Here is an 18874-nt window from a genome sequence, read left to right on the forward strand (position 1 = left end):
ACTATGGTATCACCATAGTAAAAAGTACAGCCACTTCAGCCACACAGTGGTCTAAAAAACGTCCAGAAAGCCAACAAGTGTCGATTCGACTCTACATTTCATACAATATTTTGATTCCCTCTACGATTCGACGCCAAAATGGAAGTACGGATGTGCTACGATGATGCTGCCTCGGAAACAAGCGACAGAGTCGCCGATGCCTGGGCAATCTACATTCTCGATCTCGAGATAATCGAGAAGATTGGAAACTTCCTTCTCAAGCACATGCAGGCTAGTGATCCTGTCAAATTTACAATCTGGCAGACAAGCGCTTTTAACACCGCCCTGCAGATGAATGTTGAAAGATCCCACGCTGCTGTCATGCGGTTCCCACTCCCTGGGGCTATGATGTTCCCTGAAGAAGAAGTCCGAAGCGAGGTGGCTACCATGCGATTTATTGGGGATCAAACTACGATTCCGCTTCCTTTTGTCGTTCACTCGGGAGGGAAACAAGAGAGTCCCTCGGAATTGGGTTCTTTTATCATTATGGAGTAGAGTATATCGACCACCATGCAAATATGTTTGAAATCCTCAAGACGCCAAGGCGCCCAAGGGAAAAACGTGTGGCACTGAACCCTGAAATCAGCCAGACCAAATTAGATGCTCTTTGTAGAGAGCTAGCGAGAGTCATTTTTTCGCTCTCTAGCCTATCCAAATACAAGATAGGGTCCCTCTATCAGGTCGATGATTTTACCTGGGAAGTGGTGGACCGACCTCTATCTCTACATATGAACGAGCTTGTAAGACTAGGGACACTACCCCAGTCGAAATAACCGACTATTACGTTCAGTACAACATCCTCCTACTTTGAAGCCCTGGCGGAGCTACATATCTCACACCTTATAAGCCAAAGGAACGATGGTATAGAGTCTGCCGATGATTTTCGGCGCGAATTCGTTGCTAGGTTCCTCTCCCGAGAACTTATTCAAGATCAGAATTTTAGGGCACAATGGATATCATTTGAGAATGGCCCCTTTCCAATCTGGTGTGATGATATTCGGCCAGGGAATGTTCTAGTGGATATTGGCCTCAATATCACTGGGGTTGTGGACTGGGAATTTCCATGCACCGCCTTGGTGGCCTCCTCTTGAGAAGCCAGAATATTGGTCTAAAGGCCTTGATGACTGGTGTATGAGGTATGGGTAACGACTCCAGACCATTCTTAGAGCGCTGAGTGCGAGGAGGAAGCAGTCCGGAACGAACGGCTAGTGGAAAACCAGCGACTATCTGATGCAATGCGAAGGAGTTGGGAGAGTGGAGATTTTTGGATCATGTACGCTGCGAGAGATAATTTCGCCTTCGATGCGATATATTGGCAAGGGATCGACCGGCGGTTCTTTGGGCCAACAGCATATGAGGATGACGATGTTTGCGACGTTTGGAAGGAAAGACTTCATCTCTTAGAGCCCGAGGAGCATGAGTTTATGGAGAAACATGAGGATTTGAAGCTCATGGAGATGGAAGCAAGCAACATTCTAGCGTGGGACCCCGATGAGCACCCCCTGGAATATATAAGATATATGGCGAAGATGAGTGAGCGATCTCGATCGTAGATTGCTGTCGAGGAAATTTTGAAATGGAGTTGACCACAGTCTCGGTCATACATGGGACGATAATGTTCATCTACCGCGTTGGCTTTACGTGAATCTTTCGGGTCTGTTTCATTATATTCGTTATAAACCGGTGTTATTGTTAGGAATTGAAATTGTTAGGACTATAGGGCTCATGTAATTGAGATATTGAATAATCTAGTCCACTTACGTCGGGCGGCTGCTGACCCTCCCATGGCTTCGACCTAGGCTAGGCATCTTAGACTGAGATGTCCTGGCAACGCTGTAGAATCTGTAAATGTCTTTCATCAGGGAATTTTCTAACTGGCCTTGACTATGGTACATGGGACCTGGATAGTCTAGATGGTCCTCTTGGTGGTGTCTGTGATAATAAGTATGTCACTTGCTACAAGGATGACAGAATCAGAAAGAAAAAAAAGAAAGAGAACACAACAAGATGATTATCTGAAATGTTCAAAAAAGATGACTGGGCAACTGTTGTTGCCCGACCGGGGGGTCGAACCCCGAACCTTGTGATTTCAGGTGATGGTATCAGATAAAAGTCACACGCTCTGCCAATTGAGCTAGCCGGGCTGCTTTGTTGAAAGCGTCAAATCTCGTTGGTATACAATGGGCAATGCATATTGAAATTTGTTGTTCTTCTAGAATTAGCACATCAAGTCTAGGTTCCATAAAGAGGCTGCCATTTTTATATATTAAAGACAGGTTAATGGTAGCTATGCACGAGGCATATATTTATGAGTATTCTTTTTTTTTTTCTCCTACGGTTATATGTGTTCTCCTAAGCTGATATCTCCCATACAGCCTGGATATATATATCTGTATCCACATGCTTGCTTAAAAGGCAGAGAGTGACAATGACTGCCGACTTTCGCCCCTGCCATCAATGGAATTTTCTCTAAAAAAACCGTTATAGGATAAGGTGCACAGATAAATGATCGAATCGGCAGTATGAAACTGACATTTTATGATGGTTCTCTCCAGTAACCTACCACAAAGCAGCTCTAAATTTGCTTCATACAGCACCGTACCCCCAAATTAGTATGTTATTGTATAGGACGCCAGAGTAGAGATTAGCGAGTACTGGTCTCCCTAAAAATCAAGGATTTGCCTTAGGATGGCGTTGGTCCCTAAGTGTATACAACGGTAAAGTCCCGGAACATTGAAATGCATTGTCAGTGGAAATTGAAGCTAACACTCGAGATCCCATCGAATATCATCAACCTCCCAGCGAGAAATAGCACCAGAAGCGCTTCACTGCCACTGGTCCTTTGTCCAGTCATTAAGAGATAGCCCCCCACCAGCGACACACAGTTCGAGACCCTTCTCATTCTTCATGCCATGCTAAAACCACCAACAAAGCCAGACGAGAGAAGCTTATGATACTAGATCTGAGGCCGACGATGCTCTAAGTATGAATCCAAGCGTGTAACATTAGAAAATCTGGAAGAGCTCGAGGATGAAGAAATCCAAGCTCAAAAACACACCAGGAAAAAATCAGACGCCTGACGAGCAGCGTGATATACCTGAAAAAAACATCAAAAGTGTATGGGGCTCCCTCGAAATCACCCCAACGAAAGCCCGGACTCGGTCCAGATTCCGTGTGCCGATACCAAGGAGAAGCAGGAAGTCTTAAGCCCTATCGACTTCCACAAACAAAATTACCCTGCTTGGCCGTTGGACTCCCAGGCTCCATCCGTTACTAGGAAGTTCAAGCTCGCCGAACCTACAGACATCTACCAAGGGAAGTTGATTGCTAAATAATTGACAGCTCCAGTTTATAGGCTACCATCTTAAGCGGAAACAATGCAGCGAGAATGACGGTTCCACCTCCCTATTGCCTCAAGAAGATCACACTCACCATAGGGAAGACATCACCAGAGGCATTTTTGCAGATAGCGGAGGCCATTTGAACTCTCTGGCATGTTTAACGGTGCTTTTTTTTTTTTTTTCCAAATGACTGCAGGGCTGGCACGAATGATATCGTCTGGTCCTGGCTCTACATGCGAGGCATAAAACCGTCTCATAACGGTTCAGAAGACCATGAAGAAATTATTCTTCATGAACCTGTCTTTGGGTTACTGGTGGACCCTGTGATGAAGCGCGGAAGTGTGGAGACAGTCAAAGACAGAGAAACAGGGTCCTCCCCAAGCCTTTCCCAACCAGTCAAGAGAAGGACAAAGGATACGGTCCCTGCCGACAGAAAAACAAAAGGTCTCCATTGTTGTTGGTATGAGATGTCTACCTGTAGAGAGGACCCAACCTTGCTAGTGTGAAAAATTTGCAAGGATCACTTTTCCAGTTGTGCTTCTTAGCAGTCAGCACTATCAACCGAGATGCAGGTCTCAAATATCGGACCTGAGGATCTTGAATGAATGCTGGGATTCCGTATTGAATTCTCACTGGAGATACGTGACTTTGGCTCGCTAGCATGCAAGTTCTCCGTTTTTGACTCCAAAGTACTGATATTATGAGCTGTATACACGGAGTGCGGGTATATATCTCCGAGTTAAGGTTAACATACAGCCGTTGACGGTAATACCGAAAGTATAAAGTATAAAAGCACATAAAAGAGGATTGTAAGGTGTAAAATACAGTTACCTAATACATTACCCTAGTCGAATCAAAGTGGCTTAGCTCAGGACACTAGGACTTGGAAAGGCACCGGGTAGCGCATCAAAACAAGGCAGAGAGGATGAAGAGCCTGTAAACCCTGTCTTGGATTTTCAGTGTCCACTAGGGGGCTGTTTCGCTTAGCGTTCTTGTTATGAGTGGCTCTGTGTCAGGGGTCTTGTGCAAATGTGTGCATAGTCTGCAGTTACGTGATTTGAAGATTTATATTAACTAAGCTCCAAGGTACGGAGTACGAAGTGCATACAATATACGAAGTACATATGTTGTACGAAGTACACATGATGGTACAAAGTCCGTACTCCGTACTCCGTACATATGTAGCTGTTTATCTCAACTCCACTAGCCCAATCAACTAGACACAATGAGAAATAGCGTTGAGACATGGTCGATCAGAAATTATGATAGGCCAATGACTGTACACTGATACGATCAATGGAGCATCGAGGCTTAGTAAGTACGGAGTACCTATTTCCCAAGGTTTCTGTACGATTCACAATTCCAATCACAATTTTCTCTCCTTTTTTATTTTACATCCGCGAACTTCCGAGGCTCCGAAAGATGTCGAGAACTGATGGGCTCTAGACTCTATCGACCCTAGGGGCCACTTGGGAGCCACTGTGAGATTAATTTGGTTTCAGCGAGACGAGGCTTGCATTCGAGATTGATTAATATATGGTAAACTGTGGTATTTAATATATACCGAGTGCAATTTCCAGCCCAATTTTGATTCTAGTGTAGGCCCGGGGCGCAGTCATGACATCTGTGGCTTCTCTTAAAGAACATAAATGCAATCATTAGCCTTGGCCAATATAGATTGTGGCTGAGGGAGATTACTTATGCTCTGATATTGAGGATCCGCTGTTTTCGGGTCTCCGCAAACGTGGTTCACGCGTCTTGCCTAGGCAACTGTTGGCACCTAGGTTGAATGTGTATGTGTACACTGTACGGAATAGAATATACCAAAAGGAATGGTATTCAGTTCTATCGATTTCCGGCTCCGATGAACAGCGAAAGAGAGGTGTCAAATGTACTGTCGTGGTTTCACCTGCACAACAGGCCATTATTTGCACATATTTGTACATATTTGTCTTATTTATTATTATTGTGTTGCATGGTGTTGATTTCCCCAGGTCTGGATTGGTACCAAGTGATTGGCCGCTCTTCCATACAGATGTGATTGATCCAGTCCCTAGCAATTTTATGTTGGGCCGTAACAGCACACATTGCAGTTATTGCAGCCATTGCAGCTACTATTATAGCTACAGCTGTCGCTTGCATTTCTCTTTGAGCATGCCAATTGAACCTATTATGTTATCAGATTGAAGAAGAAAATCCCCGATATCCGAAAGATTCTTGGGATCCCTTGCGGTCGCTGCAAACAAACATCAAACATCGGCACGCGCGTCGATCACCTTTTGGTATGCTGGGATTATCAACACCGCCCCCCTTCTAAGGTATGCGGAGGGTCGATCCTAAACATCCCTTGTAATTCCATCAGCCTCCTATCTTATGCAGCTACTGATCTTGCAGTGAAGTACTTTAAACGAGCCTACTCGGTAAAGTATTCCCAAATATCTTCCACTGCCAGGTTTGATATTACTTTTCTTTTCTTTCGTTTCTTTCTTTCTTTTTTTTTTTTTTTTAATAAACGGATGGTCAGGAATATAACATTCTTGACAGTTGAAAAAGAATGTGGTGGGGAAGAGGGGAGCTATTCAACCCCTCTACTCCGTAAATGGCCTATTGTTCCAAGTGGTACAACATGGGCCATTTGCTAGACAGTCCGGTTGTGAATTGGATGTCGATCAGGGATACAAAATTGATGCGTTCATCTGCATGTGTGAGAAGCTCAGGTACCGATCCAGGTACCGTGTACTCTGTACGGAGTACACAGGGATTGGGAGCTGAGGAACCCTTGGAATGATTTCAAGAATGTGCCGTTTGTGCCCAATATCTGATCTTTCAATTATACCGGAAGACTGTACTATATTGCTCAACGTCAGACGCTGAAATGAGGTGGAGGTAGATGACGAGAGAGAACGCGGCATACAACGCGTGGATGAAAATCCCCAGAACCTCCAGAGGGTATATAATACTACGGAGTACTCCGTACAAAGCTCATAATTACAATACTAGGTGGTAATTTAAACCTGGTATCGGAAACGAGTTAATTATAGTATCAAGTATCAACCCAGTATCAGACTATATACCCAACCCTCAACCTCTCTCTAGGTGGCGATATATCTTGCATAAGTTTATACCTTATCTCATCCAAGTGGTCATGTCTAGAGATTCTTGTCGCTATAGAGCAGAATGGCTTGATGTAGACGATGAATCCTACCTCGATAGAATTGTATCAAAAATAGAGTAAACAGGTCTGCATCCATAAATTTGGCACCGTCAAAATATTCTTATCGTTCCTTGATTTCCGTTTTCGGAGGATCCACGATTGAAGGCAAGTATTCAAAAGAAAAAAAAAAAAAAAAGGATTGATCGCATTCAATCATTTCTTATTCTCACTTTTCTTTTCTCCTAAAGCGTGAAGTTGAGAGGGAAGAGAGAAGATACGGCCCAAAAAAAAAGAACGTGGAACAACCCTGTTTCTCTTTCCCCCCCCGGGTCTAAACTTCCATTTGAATTTCATCCTTCCTGATTACAACTCTCCTTCCCTCTTTTTTTTCCCCCATCTCCTTTTTGCCCTTCAACCCTTTCTTCCTCGTTTCTTTTCTGGGTGGACCTTTTGAACTGGGAATTTCCCACCCAGTTCCTTCCAGATTTGAGAGATGGCTCCTCCACCACGTCTGCGCATTCTGTCCGGTGAGTTCATCTCTTTGAGGGCCATGAGGAGAAATGGGTCGATATCTAACCAAAGCCTTTGTAGTTGGTGGCAACGCAATCTCAGCCTTTCTCTCATGGCGACTTCAGGCGACAACCTCCTGTGACGTGACGCTGGTCTGGAAATCTGGATTTGATGCCGTGTCTCAATACGGTGTCTCGTTTAAGTATGTTTTCAGGCTCTTGTGTTACAGTCAAATGGCTAATTCTCTTCGCAGATCAAAAGCATTCGGCAACGAACGATTCAAACCCCGGCATGGTGAGATTCGGACCCCAACGCCTGGAGCCCTGGAGCCCCCCAACTGACTTGTTTCGATTTCTAGTTGTTCGTGCTCCCGAAGAAGCCTCATCCCGTGAAAACGCCTACGACTATGTCATTCTCTGCGTGAAAGCCCTGCCAGATGTATACGACCTTGCCTCCGTGATTGAATCCGTCGTGACTCCCCAGCACACCTGTATCCTGGTCAATACCACAAGTACCCTCGGCATTGAAGCCCATCTTGAGCAAAGATATCCCACCAACGTTATCCTTTCTCTCGTTTCCAACGTGGAAATCTCCCAAACGGGTCCCAGCGAGTTTGAACATCTGAGCTCGAGCGAGATTCACGTGGGCGCAACCAACAAATCTTCCTCCATCCCGACATCAATTCAGAACGATATGGCGGCGGCATTGTCAATGACTTTGAATTCCGGTCAGGTCGACTGTAGAGTCTCGGATAACATCAGACAGGAGCAGTTCGAACGAATGATAGGGTGAGTTCCGTCGGATTTGTTTGAATCTATCAACTACCATGCTAAATATTTCACAGCCCGATCGCCTTCCACCCCGCAAGTGTTGTTTTCGACACTCCCAACCATACACAACTCCTCGAAAAAACCGGTGCTCGTTCACTGATAATGGGTATCATTGACGAGCTGATCGAGCTCGCCACTGCACAAGGTTGCTCATTCCCTAGCGACTTCCGGGACAAGACCGTCCAAAAAATGATTGCCTTGGAATCCCCGACTACAATGTACTCGGATTTCCAGGGCCGACGCCCCATGGAAGTTGAGACTTTCCTAGGCTCACCAATCAAGTTGGCAATCGAGTCCAATGTTCGCATTCCCCGAATCGAGACAATGTACGCAGTGCTACATCACCTCAATATCGCAAACCAGAGCAAGCCCCGACAGGAGTCTCCACCTGCTTCTGTCATGGGTCAGCCGCCTCCCCGACTGTCCTCCGCACCTCAACAGCGACCCATGATGAATGGTGGTCCGTCATCCATGCGTGGTGGCCGAACACCCTCGGGCATGGGCATGCCCCCGCAACAAAGACGAGGCCCACCCCCTGGTATGATGCAGAGAGGTCCAGGGGGACCGATGCCGATGCCACCCCCCAATCGAGTCCAGCGCGATCCATCATTGGAGGGCCTTGAGGAATTCAGCCATTTGGTTGTCTACGACGAACAGGGCGAACCAACTATACCCCAGCAGAATGGAAATGGGTACCCCGAGCCAGCACCGGCTCCTGTTTCTGAATTGACATTACGGGAGCGAGAGCTGGCTCTTCGTCAACGTGAGATTCAGTTACGCGAACAGGAGATGAATATGCGCCGAGGCCCTCCTGGCCCCCCCAGGACGTCGTGGACCGGTTCCTTCCCGCCCTGCTACCGCCTTTGATGAAGAAGATGAGGATTACTTTGACCCGATGGATACCATGGCGATTCCTCACATCGACCCTGACAGCGTTGACATGATGAGCATGACTTCCCGCCGAAGGGGCAAGGGCCCCAGTCACAGCCAGCTCCGTAAAAACCCCGAATTTGGTATAAACGGTCCTCCTGGCTCTGGTGGCAGCCGCCCTTCGTCATCAGCCTTCAACCGCTACTTTGGTAGAAAACGCACCAGCGATCGTGTGATGCAAGAAATCCCCGGTCTCCATGATTCACTCATGGACAACCCCATGATGAGCTACTCCTCCAACAGATATGGAGCCGTCGATCGAAACCAGATGCACGCGGATTCTCGAGCCAATTCTTTGACGGCCAGCCACATGGGCGACTACCCACCTCGACCCTTCCCACAAAGCCGCCGAAACAGTCAGACTCCTGGAATTCCATTCGGCGGACCCCCGGGACCTCATGGACACCCTGGTCCAGGGGGCCCAGGAGGCCCCCGAATGGGTCGCCCTCCAATGCCGCGTGAACACAGTCTTGGGCCCCCTGGTGGACCTCACAATGGCCAGCCGTCACCTCCTGGTAACATGCGTACGCCGGTGCCGCGGTTTCCTCCAGGATCAGGAAACGCAGGAGGACCGCAGCAAGTTGAGCAACACTATGGGGTGAGCAACGCGTTCCCTGCGAAGGGTCCCCCTAAAAACCAGAATCTGACCGGAAGTGCGAGCGCCAGCGCGGGGAGTGGTGATAGTGGAGCTAGTGCCAATCTTGATTCCGAACCCTCATCTCACAGCAGTCAGGTCAGCCTCGGTGGGCAAGGGCTCGCGGCGCCCGTTCGCTGAAAGACGAGCTTTCCCTCGGCCTTTCTCAATCGCTGACCGGCGTTCCCATGATTGAATTCCATTTTCGGCATTGCATTCTTACTCGGCTTGGATGATCGTCCACCGAAAATTGGTCATGTTTGGACCTTTTTGCATCATGGTGTCTTTGTGTGGGGACTTTATTCTTCGGTCCCGTGCTCTTGAAGCACTGGTTAATACTCTGCTGTTCGCTTCTTTACATATACATGACGGACATAGGGGTATCCGTTGCTTATTTTTCAATTTTTTTTTCCTTTCGCTCCGGAGTGTGGGTGGGATAACGAGGTGTGCGTGTTTTGTCTTTTTTTTTGTGTGATTTGCTCTGCATCGATACTCATTCTGTTTCCCGGCATTATCGATTTTTAATGAGGCCACTACGCGAGCCTAGACTGGGACATCCCTATCCTTGCTGTTTCTCTTCCAACCTCCTCTTTTCATCTTTACAGCATGTTGATATACCGTCGTCGTCGGCCCCCCTGTTCACCTTTTCATCTCTCTGCATGCATGTATACTACCCGCCGACGCATTCCTTCCCTCATCCCATCTAGACTCGTATACGCCTATTGTCTTCATTTTGTCTGTTTTATCATCATTCGCTCCCCACGGGCACTTCCTCCATTTGCCTTTTCTTTTTTTCTTTTTCTTTGTCTCTCATATGGCTTGATGCAAACAGCCTCGTCTTTGATTTTGTTGTCTGGTCTGGACTCTGGCGCATTCCAAAAGAACGGGGGTTGAATTTATTCGGTTCATTGAGTTGTGTTGATCTGCTTGCTGGGTTCGCGCTTTGCTGAGAAAATTAATGAAGGGTGCACTGCAGTGTTCAGTTTCGCTGCTTTTGAACGGCACTTTATCCTCTCATGGAGAATACGAATCGATAGACCTTTTATACCGACGAGGTCTCTATAGCTTATTCCAATCCAAGTACATGTTTAATGTATAAACAAGAATTCCATGTCCTGTCCGTTCGAAGTATAAGATAACCTATCTGTACCGGCACGTGATCACCTGATAGTAAACAATCCCGCGGTCAAATCACATCAACAACCAACGCACCTCATCTCAAATGACGTCCAATCTACACAATTAGAATCAAAACCATATCCAAAAATCATATTTTCCAAGCTATTTTTTTAAACCAAGGCATACTGCAAGATGCCTCCCCCTCCAATCCACCGCCGCCAAGAATCAAACACCACCTACTCCCGCCCCTCAACCCTTCCAGGAAGAGACTACAACACAACAGCAACCCAGACATTCAACACAAACCCAAATACCACATACACCCCCAATTACAACCCCAACGCCTCCACCCCTTCGATGTCCGCCGCCAAATCCCGTCAATATGCCCACCTCCATTCCCAGCTCGCACAGCTCAACGCAAACCTCGCTGACACGGAGAACCTACTCCGCATGACCGCTGTGCAGGCGGCAGACATGCGTTTCCTGGGCGGGTATTCCGGCGCGCTGTTTATGGGCTCTGCGAAGATTCTTGGTGAAGAGGGGGTTAAGGGAAACGCGGATAAGGATAAGAAAACTGATGCCGAGGGGGGATTAAGAGGGAGGAGAGTGATGAGGATTGAAGATGACTTATCAATGATTGAGTTTTGATTTGATTTGATATGGTAAGTTGCATATATCATGATTGCACTTCATTACTTCATAACAAGGCTATGGATGGTACTTCCTATGACTTATGCTAACCATGTCCAACAGCAGATATATAACCTCCCTCTTCCTGTTTTCGGAAGTGTTAATCTACTCTACCACGAACTGACCACCGAGAATAACGGCCGGCTCATCGATGTTATGATGTTCGTAACTATATGCCAGTCACGTTAGCTGTGTTCCATAACTACGACAGGGGAGGATTCTTCGCGAGTCTAACCTGAGTGTGCCTATACCACCAGCCTCGAGAATCAGCGTTGTCTCCGTCAACGGCTTCCCAGTCCAGCGCATGGCAAAAGCACGCAGGATATGGCCGTGCGCGACAACAAGGACATCGCCCTTGGGTTCATCTGGGTTCTCGAAGGCGGGACGCTGGTATTTGTTCTTGATTTCGTCGATCAGAGCGTCCAGACGGCGGATCACATCTTCTGGGGATCTGGTAGGAGAGAAATGGATGTTAGCCTGGGAAGACGACACAATGCTTGAACGCATAGCTAGAAGCAAGCTCTAGAACCAGACAAAAAAAAACCACTTACTCTCCACCGGGACATCCATCAGTCCAAATATTCCACGGCCCCTCGCCTCTCTCAGCCCGCTGTTCGCGGATCTGCTTGCTCGTCAAACCCTCGTAGTCCCCGTAATCCCACTCTCTAATCGCCTCCGTAACCTCAACCTCAGCCTCAGTCCGGATAGCGCCTTCGTTTTCGGGCTTGTTCTGTTCATTCCAGGGCATTCGTCCTTTACAGCCAAGTTCGAGGAGTTCTAGGGTGCGCTGGGCGCGGTGACGGGGAGAGACAAAGCTAAATGGAGTGTTAGTTGTCTCCGGAGATATTGATATTGATCAACAATGTATAGGGCTTTTTTTCTCTTACACATGAACGAGCTTCTTGGGAACAACCAATCTGTCATTTCCAACGAGTGCTTTCCCCGTTGCTTGAATGCGCTTTTCTCCATTCGCTGTCAACGGTAGATCGGTGAGACCAGTGTGTCGACCATTAAGTGACCATTCTGTCTCGCCGTGGCGGATAATAAAGCATCGAGGAGCCATTATGTGTGATTTGAATTGAATATGAAAGAGAGTGAAAAAAAGAAGAGAGAGAATCCGGTTCATATTTCATACTCAGCGCTGGGTCTCTTTGCGTCATGGTGGACCCGGATAACAGGCTTATCTTTTTCTCTACACCTGTCTACACTTCCAACTATGGATGATCAACCTACACATATACGACGGAATCAGACTGAATGTATTCGACAATCAAATGAATTGAACATTAACAACTTTTATTCCGGCCTCGTAGTCTGCTGGGTAACCAACCACCCCAAAACTAGGTATATCATCGACAAGAAACCTCAAAACTATGAGCCATCTTCTTTCGCGAGATGGCCTTGCACGTCGTATGAGAACCGGCTTTCACCTCTTCAATCATCGCGTGTCGAGAACACCTCTTATCGCGGAAAAACTTCACCTTGCAGCCTGGATCGATGTTGAGGTTGGTGAATGCTTGCGCGCCGTCGTTTTCGATGTTCGGTCGACAGCCTGTAGATCCTTGGCCCTCGTGGCTGATTGTCGTGCCGCTGCAGTGCTTGTTGTGGAATAGATCGAAGCTCCAGTGGTGCTTGTGGGGCTGGGATTCGTGTTCTTCGGGAGGACGTGCGGTTGGGTGGCCAGCTGTAAGGGCTGGGAGGAGGAGGGTTAGGGTCAGGAGGGAGATTTGGACCAGTTTCATTTTGGAAGGGTTTGTTTTTCAGGGGATTGGAGGTATTGAGAGGGTATGGAGGTGATGGATTACGAGGTTGAGGTGTTTATAGTTACTTTTGGGTATTGCGTAGTTATGACTGCTGTTGTTGGGTGTTACCGTGGGTTGACGCGTACATTTGGACTATATGGGGATGTATGGGGATGTATATTTCGGAGGTGTTGTAATTTTCATTTTGTCTTACAGAATTGATATTTTACATACATCTGTAGTAGGCTTTAATTTTCTCGAGTATATGTACTTCTTTCAGTCAACTATCAACTAGTCTTCAAATTGGTGACAGCTTAGCCCATATGACGATGGTCTCCCATGACTTGTTCTTACCAATGGCCAGGCTATGCTGACGAGATCGACAAGCACCTATTGGACTATAGTACAGTTATACCTTCTCTCTGGCCTTGGATATAAATGCTTCTATATATGGAGTATACCGCCTTTCTCTCCGCCTTGTTCGCAGTCTTGCATCAAGTGCGAAGTCGAATATTCTGCCAGGCAAATATCCATGCCACCATGTTAGCTTCTACGCAATACCCTTTGATACACCGATGAAACCGTGGGCAGGCAATCTATTGACCTGAAAAGACCCCCAGCGAACCAATTGAGCTCCCCGGAGAGCAGTTCACTGAAACTCTTTGCTGTATCCGCTCATCTAGACCGCCAAAATGGAACGCCGGTTCACATGTAGAGATGTGAGTCTGGACTGGGTTGAACGAGGTGACCAAGATGGAGATATCGTCTCAGCACATCTCATCCAAAACACATACACTCGCCTGAAACTTCAGTACGCAGAAAAGCTGCGCCAGAATTGGGTTGAACAACTTGAATCACCCAACCAAGTCCTCGAGCAGTTGTCTCTCGCCGCATGTCTAATCGAACTATGGAGGAGCATGTACGGCGCTGTACCAGCAAGAGAACAGAAACAGTCATCGAAGAGCACAGCTCTGTTCCCAGGGTTCGTGGACCTGGCTTGTGGGAATGGTATACTCGTATACATCCTTCTCATGGAAGGATACAAGGGCCTAGGCTTTGACGCCTGCCGCCGAAAGTCCTGGGAGACATTTCCACCCGAGATACGGGAATGTCTGAAAGAGAGAATCTTCATCCCTCGGCCTTTTGCGGATGTACTTGACCAAGGAATCGGCGTGGAGATACACACCGGCGATTTTCCGGATGATACATTTGTCATATCAGACCATGCAGATGAGCTGACCGTATGGACTCCTATAATGGCTGCTTTATCGAGTCCCTCGTCACCATTACCATTCTTTGTGGTGCCGTGTTGTTCACGTTCACTTGCGGGTTCTTCGTATCGCTACCCCCCGCCAAAGAGTGCGAATGGCAATCCTGCAGGGAAAGTTGATGATGCCATAGAGCAGAATTCGCAGCCTGCATCTGGTGATTTGAGGGCACTTCGTGCAATGAAGATGGAAGAGAAGACTGAGAGCGGGTTTCTGAATTCAATGATTGGATCTCTTGCTGCGAAGACTATGAGTATTGCGGAGGAAATTGGGTTTGACGTTGAGAAGATGTGGTTACGTACTCCTGGTGCGATCAACATGGCGTTAATTGGGAATCGACAGCAGGTTACGAGGGGGCGGGCGGAGAACTTGACTTCTAGAGATTCTCAAGCAAAACGAGGCCAAGGAGACGCTGTTTTGAACAAGATCAGTGAAGTGGTTGAGCGTGAATGTTCTAAAGATGGTGGGGTCCAGCTAGCTGCTAAGCTCTGGGTTGAACGGACGAAGAGTCTTCACCAGGGACAAGGGATAACACACAAAGCTCATTAAATATACTGAATAGCATTCTAGATAGCTATGCGCTCCAGCATACAAGTATAACAGAAATGGTATTGGTATGTCAGCAGATATGCCCTAAATCTATTCACACCTAAACAAGACATAATAAAACATAGAGTGGGGGAATAGATGAATGTGTTAATGTACAGTGATGTTACAGACCTCTTCAACTCCGCTCCTATTAGTTGAAGATCCAAATAAAAACGCCTAGTCCCATTCCAAAGCAATCAAACCGTCACACATACTTAAATCACAGCGTATCATGCCTCAGGCTTGATATGACCTTCGGGGCAAACGGTCTCTTTCCCATCACCGTTGCCATTTCCCGCACAAGCATTGCTAGAGGCCGTAGCTGATGCCTGCATAGCAGCCTGGGTGGCAGGCGTCGATTTGAAGTTTCTCGAAGCAGCTTGAGCCGCAGCTACAGCTGAATTTTCTTTGAGACGTCTCATGCGCTCAGATCGGCCTTCCCCTGGTAGACTGCCCCAGACTGGTTCAATTGAATCGGCACGCCAGTTATTACGATTCTTAGCGAGTGCGCTGCGCTTTGGGGATAAAGGAGCAAAAGTGGAGCCTCCCACGCCGGATTCACCCCACATGCGGACCCGTTGAAGCTTGCGCAGTTTGGAGAGACCGTAGACGCAGACGAGACCAGTCAGAGCAAAGCAGATCACGGAGACACCTCCGAAACCGAAGTCTGATTCTTCGATGAAATTCTTCAAGTTCATGCCGTACAGAGCGGAAAATAATGTTCCTGTTGCAAGGCCGAGTGTTCCAATGCTGAATTTGAGATCCATGAGCATGAGCGAGTTGCGGTTGGCGTCGAGAATAGCTTTGACTCTGGTTTATGTTAAATGTGATTTCCGTGGGGAAGAAACGGTCGAACTTACACTTCTTCCGTGTTACGAATATTCGTCACCAAATTTCCACTGGCCTGAACAATCTCATCGCACACTTTGTGATATGACTCCAGAAGCATTTCCACTTCTTGATGGTCATCTTCTTCTCGCTCTTTGCCGTGCGATCTCTCAGACAGGTACATTGCTGCCAAATCGTCATCGGCCTCTAGCAAATCATCAATAGCATCTCGTACCAGACGAGCTTTCTGCTCGAATGTACCCAGCTTCTTGGAGTAGATCAAGAGGTGTCGGAGCTTATCTCGGTCGATGTCCTCCTCAAGTGCACGAAGAACGCGCACGACGGGATCTCTCACTCCATTAAACTCCTCCTCCAAACCACTCGTGACGCTAATGAGAACGGCTTCCAGCGCGCGGAACTCGTACGGCAGTGATTGACTAGGCTGACCGGCACCTTGGGATTGTTTCTGGCGGAGCTTTCCTTCTAGATCATAGATGAACAGCGATTGCATGTATGAGTCTGTTGATCCATAGGCATCGAACACAAGCACCCGGTCCGCTTTGATGAGAACCCTTAGATGCAACAGATTGATGAGGATTGCCCTGGGTCGCACCAGGATATGAGGAAGAGTCGATGAATCAATCTTGCGTAGATCGCGAGGAAGCAGGCCATACTGTATCGCGATTCACCGGTCAGCAAATGTTAAGCTCTCAACCCAGTCCTCTTTACTAACCTTGGCGATCAGCTCCTGTTTCCGGAATTCTCCGTTCACGAGTGTGACATCTCCATTGATATCAAACTCCGTGCATCGAATTCGTAGCTCATTTGACGCCTTGGCGGCTAGGCTGCGGCCAATGTTGAAGAGCCCCTCCGTACCTTCATCCATAAGTCCAGGGCCAGCCGGGCCTTGATTCTTGTACTCGCAAGCCTTGTTCCGCTTGAGATCAAAAAGCCGTCGGAGAAAGGGTCGGCTTTTGGTTGACGCATGACGCGAGAATTTCAGCTGCGTCGGCACTAATGGCGGCGAGACTGTTGCTCTGGTGGTACTAAGGGTCGTGGAGCTATGAGAGGCATCGAGATGCGCCCAGCTCGAGAGTTTCGGGGATGGCCCTGTTGAGAAGCCTTTATCGCGGCTAGCAAGACGCTTCGGATAAGCGCATGCTGATGGTGCGGCTGTGAACCCAGATTGTGATCGTAAGAAGCGCAGTAAAGAGGTAGAAGGCGCAGACAGCCTCGGAGACAGCATGTCTCTGGATAATCGACTGAGCCGTACGCAAGTTCTCCCGATCAGATCACGATACGCTTTTTTCCCGTTGGCCGGAACAATGTTCATCCGATTATCAGAACTAGACGATTGGTACATAAAAACACCGCTTGCTGTTTCTCAAATCTCTCGTACTCTGGCATTTGGCGTAGTTCTATTTAGATACTGACTGCTATAATATGATTCATGCGCTTAGGTCAAAGTACTTCCTTCTCGGCAAGCAGGTCATCACCCTGGTCCTCCTCCATTATCTCCATTTGGCATTGTATCACCCAGATCAGGTGTGCAACCTCATAGATCGAGGATACCCGCGTAAGCTTCTGTTTTCGCTTCGCTTGCCTCTCTCAGGTAGCCAAAAGGATAAGTGGTAACCACACTCGCTCGCTATCCAAGCAGTAGCCCAACCATTTCACGAGTATTTCAAGAAGCTTCTCGTGCCCATGACCTCGCGTAAAACAATGGCCACAGGACCACCCGTTGATAAATAAACTGGCGATCGTGACCTCACTCTCATCCCAGTTTTGGAACTCTCAGACAGACACAGTGGTAGGTATCAAATGATTGAGAGCAAATCTAACATGAAACGGACGTAAATCATGCCACGACGACCATATCGGAGATAACATCATATACATAACCCGGAGAGAATCAAAACCATCTTCGCGAAATCATTCTAGAATTGGAGCATTGGCCGTCGACCTCACAGCTCTCATTATGGTAGAACACCTGGGAAATATCGGTCCAAGGCAGTATCAAATAGCATACAACGACTCTGCATTATGGGTACCTTGTCTGTGCCTCGCTACACAGCAGATGGGAGCTAACCACGCCGGGAACGACATTCATTGCACTTGCGCAAGTGTCGCTTGAAGCCACAACGCTCTCTCTCAATGAGGCGTGCTTCGTGGTCCAGCAGGACCTGCTCTTCCTCTTGTGTGATACAGCAGTATTCATCCAGAGTAAAGCCCTGGAAGGTGATAATTCCGCTGTCCTGAAAACTGGCTAATCTTGCACCTCTATCGCGATTGTTCGATCTCAATGTGTTGCACTTGGATGCGAGATCGTATCGACGCCGTATTTTCCGATCCTCATCCCTAGAGTCGGATTGTTGTTTATACAGACGGTACGGCTTGCGGAGTTTCCAATTTCTTGTTGGCTCCCAGCTCGTGTAAGAACTTGCTGCCGGAGATCCTGGTAATGGCTTGCGGTACTGCAGTCGTAGGATAGAGTGATTGTTGAAGGCTGTGTTTGGAAGCATCTGGAGACATAAACTACAGGCCCAGCGCATAGTACGCCACTCTTTTGACGAGAAAACAGGGTCGAGGTGATTGTCTTTTGATCGGAAGATGGGGGTGACTCCCCCGACTTCTTCTCGGCATTCAAGTTCAAGCAGCCTCTCCAGTAGATGGTTTTTTTGTGGCTGCACCACTGTGCGGAATTTGGAGTTACTTTGGCTGATGGACATGAGGCCAATTGGGTCCAAGAGACGGAAGATAGAGCACAGGATTTCAACGGGCAAAGACCCAAGAGATGGAGACTCAGGCTTCATCAGCAATGAGAAGAGGTGGCTCTAAAATGAAACTTAAGCGAAACTCGAGACTGATGACTACCGTACAGGGAGAGACAAGAGACAGGGTTTACTTCCAAACGTTGTATAGGGTGCAGATAGTGAAATTTATGAATATCCCCAGGTTGATGTCCATTGTTGATGGCGGTGTAAACTGAACTCCACTCGTCCAAACACCAGGCACCCTAGCAATGGGAAGAATAAACAGAAACATCTACTTCCTCGTACTGAGACTATCTCTCGTATCCACTGCATCTACCTTTGAAAGCTATATACAAAGTGCATTGCCCCCTCTTTTGTTGACACTTGAAGCGAAACTTTTAGGCAAAACGCTGGACCAAGAAACATAATGCTCAATGCTCGCAAGAAT

General features: G+C 47.6%; 9 protein-coding genes across 9 annotated transcripts; 5 read left to right on the top strand and 4 right to left on the bottom strand.

The window, feature by feature from the left end:
• Positions 1–138: 138 nt before the first annotated feature.
• N7500_003838 (uncharacterized protein) lies at positions 139–534 on the top strand (the record flags this gene model as incomplete). The annotated part of the gene is made up of 1 exon (XM_056674984.1): positions 139–534. The coding sequence occupies one exon, from the start codon at positions 139–141 to the stop codon at positions 532–534; it is 396 nt and encodes a 131-aa protein (XP_056535509.1).
• Positions 535–1102: 568 nt separating this feature from the next.
• On the top strand, positions 1103–1592 carry N7500_003839 (uncharacterized protein; the record flags this gene model as incomplete). The annotated part of the gene is made up of 2 exons (XM_056674985.1): positions 1103–1168; positions 1206–1592. 2 exons carry the CDS (start codon positions 1103–1105, stop codon positions 1590–1592), a joined length of 453 nt encoding a protein of 150 aa, XP_056535510.1.
• Positions 1593–7027: 5435 nt separating this feature from the next.
• Positions 7028–9579, top strand: N7500_003840 (ketopantoate reductase family protein; the record flags this gene model as incomplete). The annotated part of the gene is made up of 6 exons (XM_056674986.1): positions 7028–7061; positions 7126–7246; positions 7298–7338; positions 7403–7832; positions 7889–8637; positions 8699–9579. 6 exons carry the CDS (start codon positions 7028–7030, stop codon positions 9577–9579), a joined length of 2256 nt encoding a protein of 751 aa, XP_056535511.1.
• Positions 9580–10749: 1170 nt separating this feature from the next.
• On the top strand, positions 10750–11205 carry N7500_003841 (DASH complex subunit HSK3 family protein; the record flags this gene model as incomplete). The annotated part of the gene is made up of 1 exon (XM_056674987.1): positions 10750–11205. One exon carries the CDS (start codon positions 10750–10752, stop codon positions 11203–11205), a length of 456 nt encoding a protein of 151 aa, XP_056535512.1.
• Positions 11206–11352: 147 nt separating this feature from the next.
• Positions 11353–12310, bottom strand: N7500_003842 (histidine phosphatase family protein; the record flags this gene model as incomplete). Its single annotated transcript, XM_056674988.1, has 4 exons — positions 11353–11416; positions 11483–11698; positions 11799–12062; positions 12135–12310. The coding sequence occupies 4 exons, from the start codon at positions 12308–12310 to the stop codon at positions 11353–11355; spliced, it is 720 nt and encodes a 239-aa protein (XP_056535513.1).
• Positions 12311–12596: 286 nt separating this feature from the next.
• Positions 12597–12989, bottom strand: N7500_003843 (uncharacterized protein; the record flags this gene model as incomplete). The annotated part of the gene is made up of 1 exon (XM_056674989.1): positions 12597–12989. One exon carries the CDS (start codon positions 12987–12989, stop codon positions 12597–12599), a length of 393 nt encoding a protein of 130 aa, XP_056535514.1.
• Positions 12990–13681: 692 nt separating this feature from the next.
• trm44 (tRNA (uracil) methyltransferase) lies at positions 13682–14806 on the top strand (the record flags this gene model as incomplete). The annotated part of the gene is made up of 1 exon (XM_056674990.1): positions 13682–14806. The coding sequence occupies one exon, from the start codon at positions 13682–13684 to the stop codon at positions 14804–14806; it is 1125 nt and encodes a 374-aa protein (XP_056535515.1).
• A 269-nt stretch (positions 14807–15075) lies between these two features.
• N7500_003845 (CorA family magnesium transporter) lies at positions 15076–16919 on the bottom strand (the record flags this gene model as incomplete). The annotated part of the gene is made up of 3 exons (XM_056674991.1): positions 15076–15655; positions 15706–16346; positions 16407–16919. The coding sequence occupies 3 exons, from the start codon at positions 16917–16919 to the stop codon at positions 15076–15078; spliced, it is 1734 nt and encodes a 577-aa protein (XP_056535516.1).
• A 666-nt stretch (positions 16920–17585) lies between these two features.
• Positions 17586–18486, bottom strand: N7500_003846 (F-box protein; the record flags this gene model as incomplete). The annotated part of the gene is made up of 2 exons (XM_056674992.1): positions 17586–17707; positions 17763–18486. 2 exons carry the CDS (start codon positions 18484–18486, stop codon positions 17586–17588), a joined length of 846 nt encoding a protein of 281 aa, XP_056535517.1.
• Between the last annotated feature and the right edge of the window lie 388 nt (positions 18487–18874).

Source organism: Penicillium coprophilum (genome assembly GCF_028826855.1).
Source record: "Penicillium coprophilum strain IBT 35676 chromosome Unknown utg000002l_segment0_segment1, whole genome shotgun sequence".
In the NCBI taxonomy this organism is placed as follows: Eukaryota; Fungi; Ascomycota; class Eurotiomycetes; order Eurotiales; family Aspergillaceae; genus Penicillium; species Penicillium coprophilum.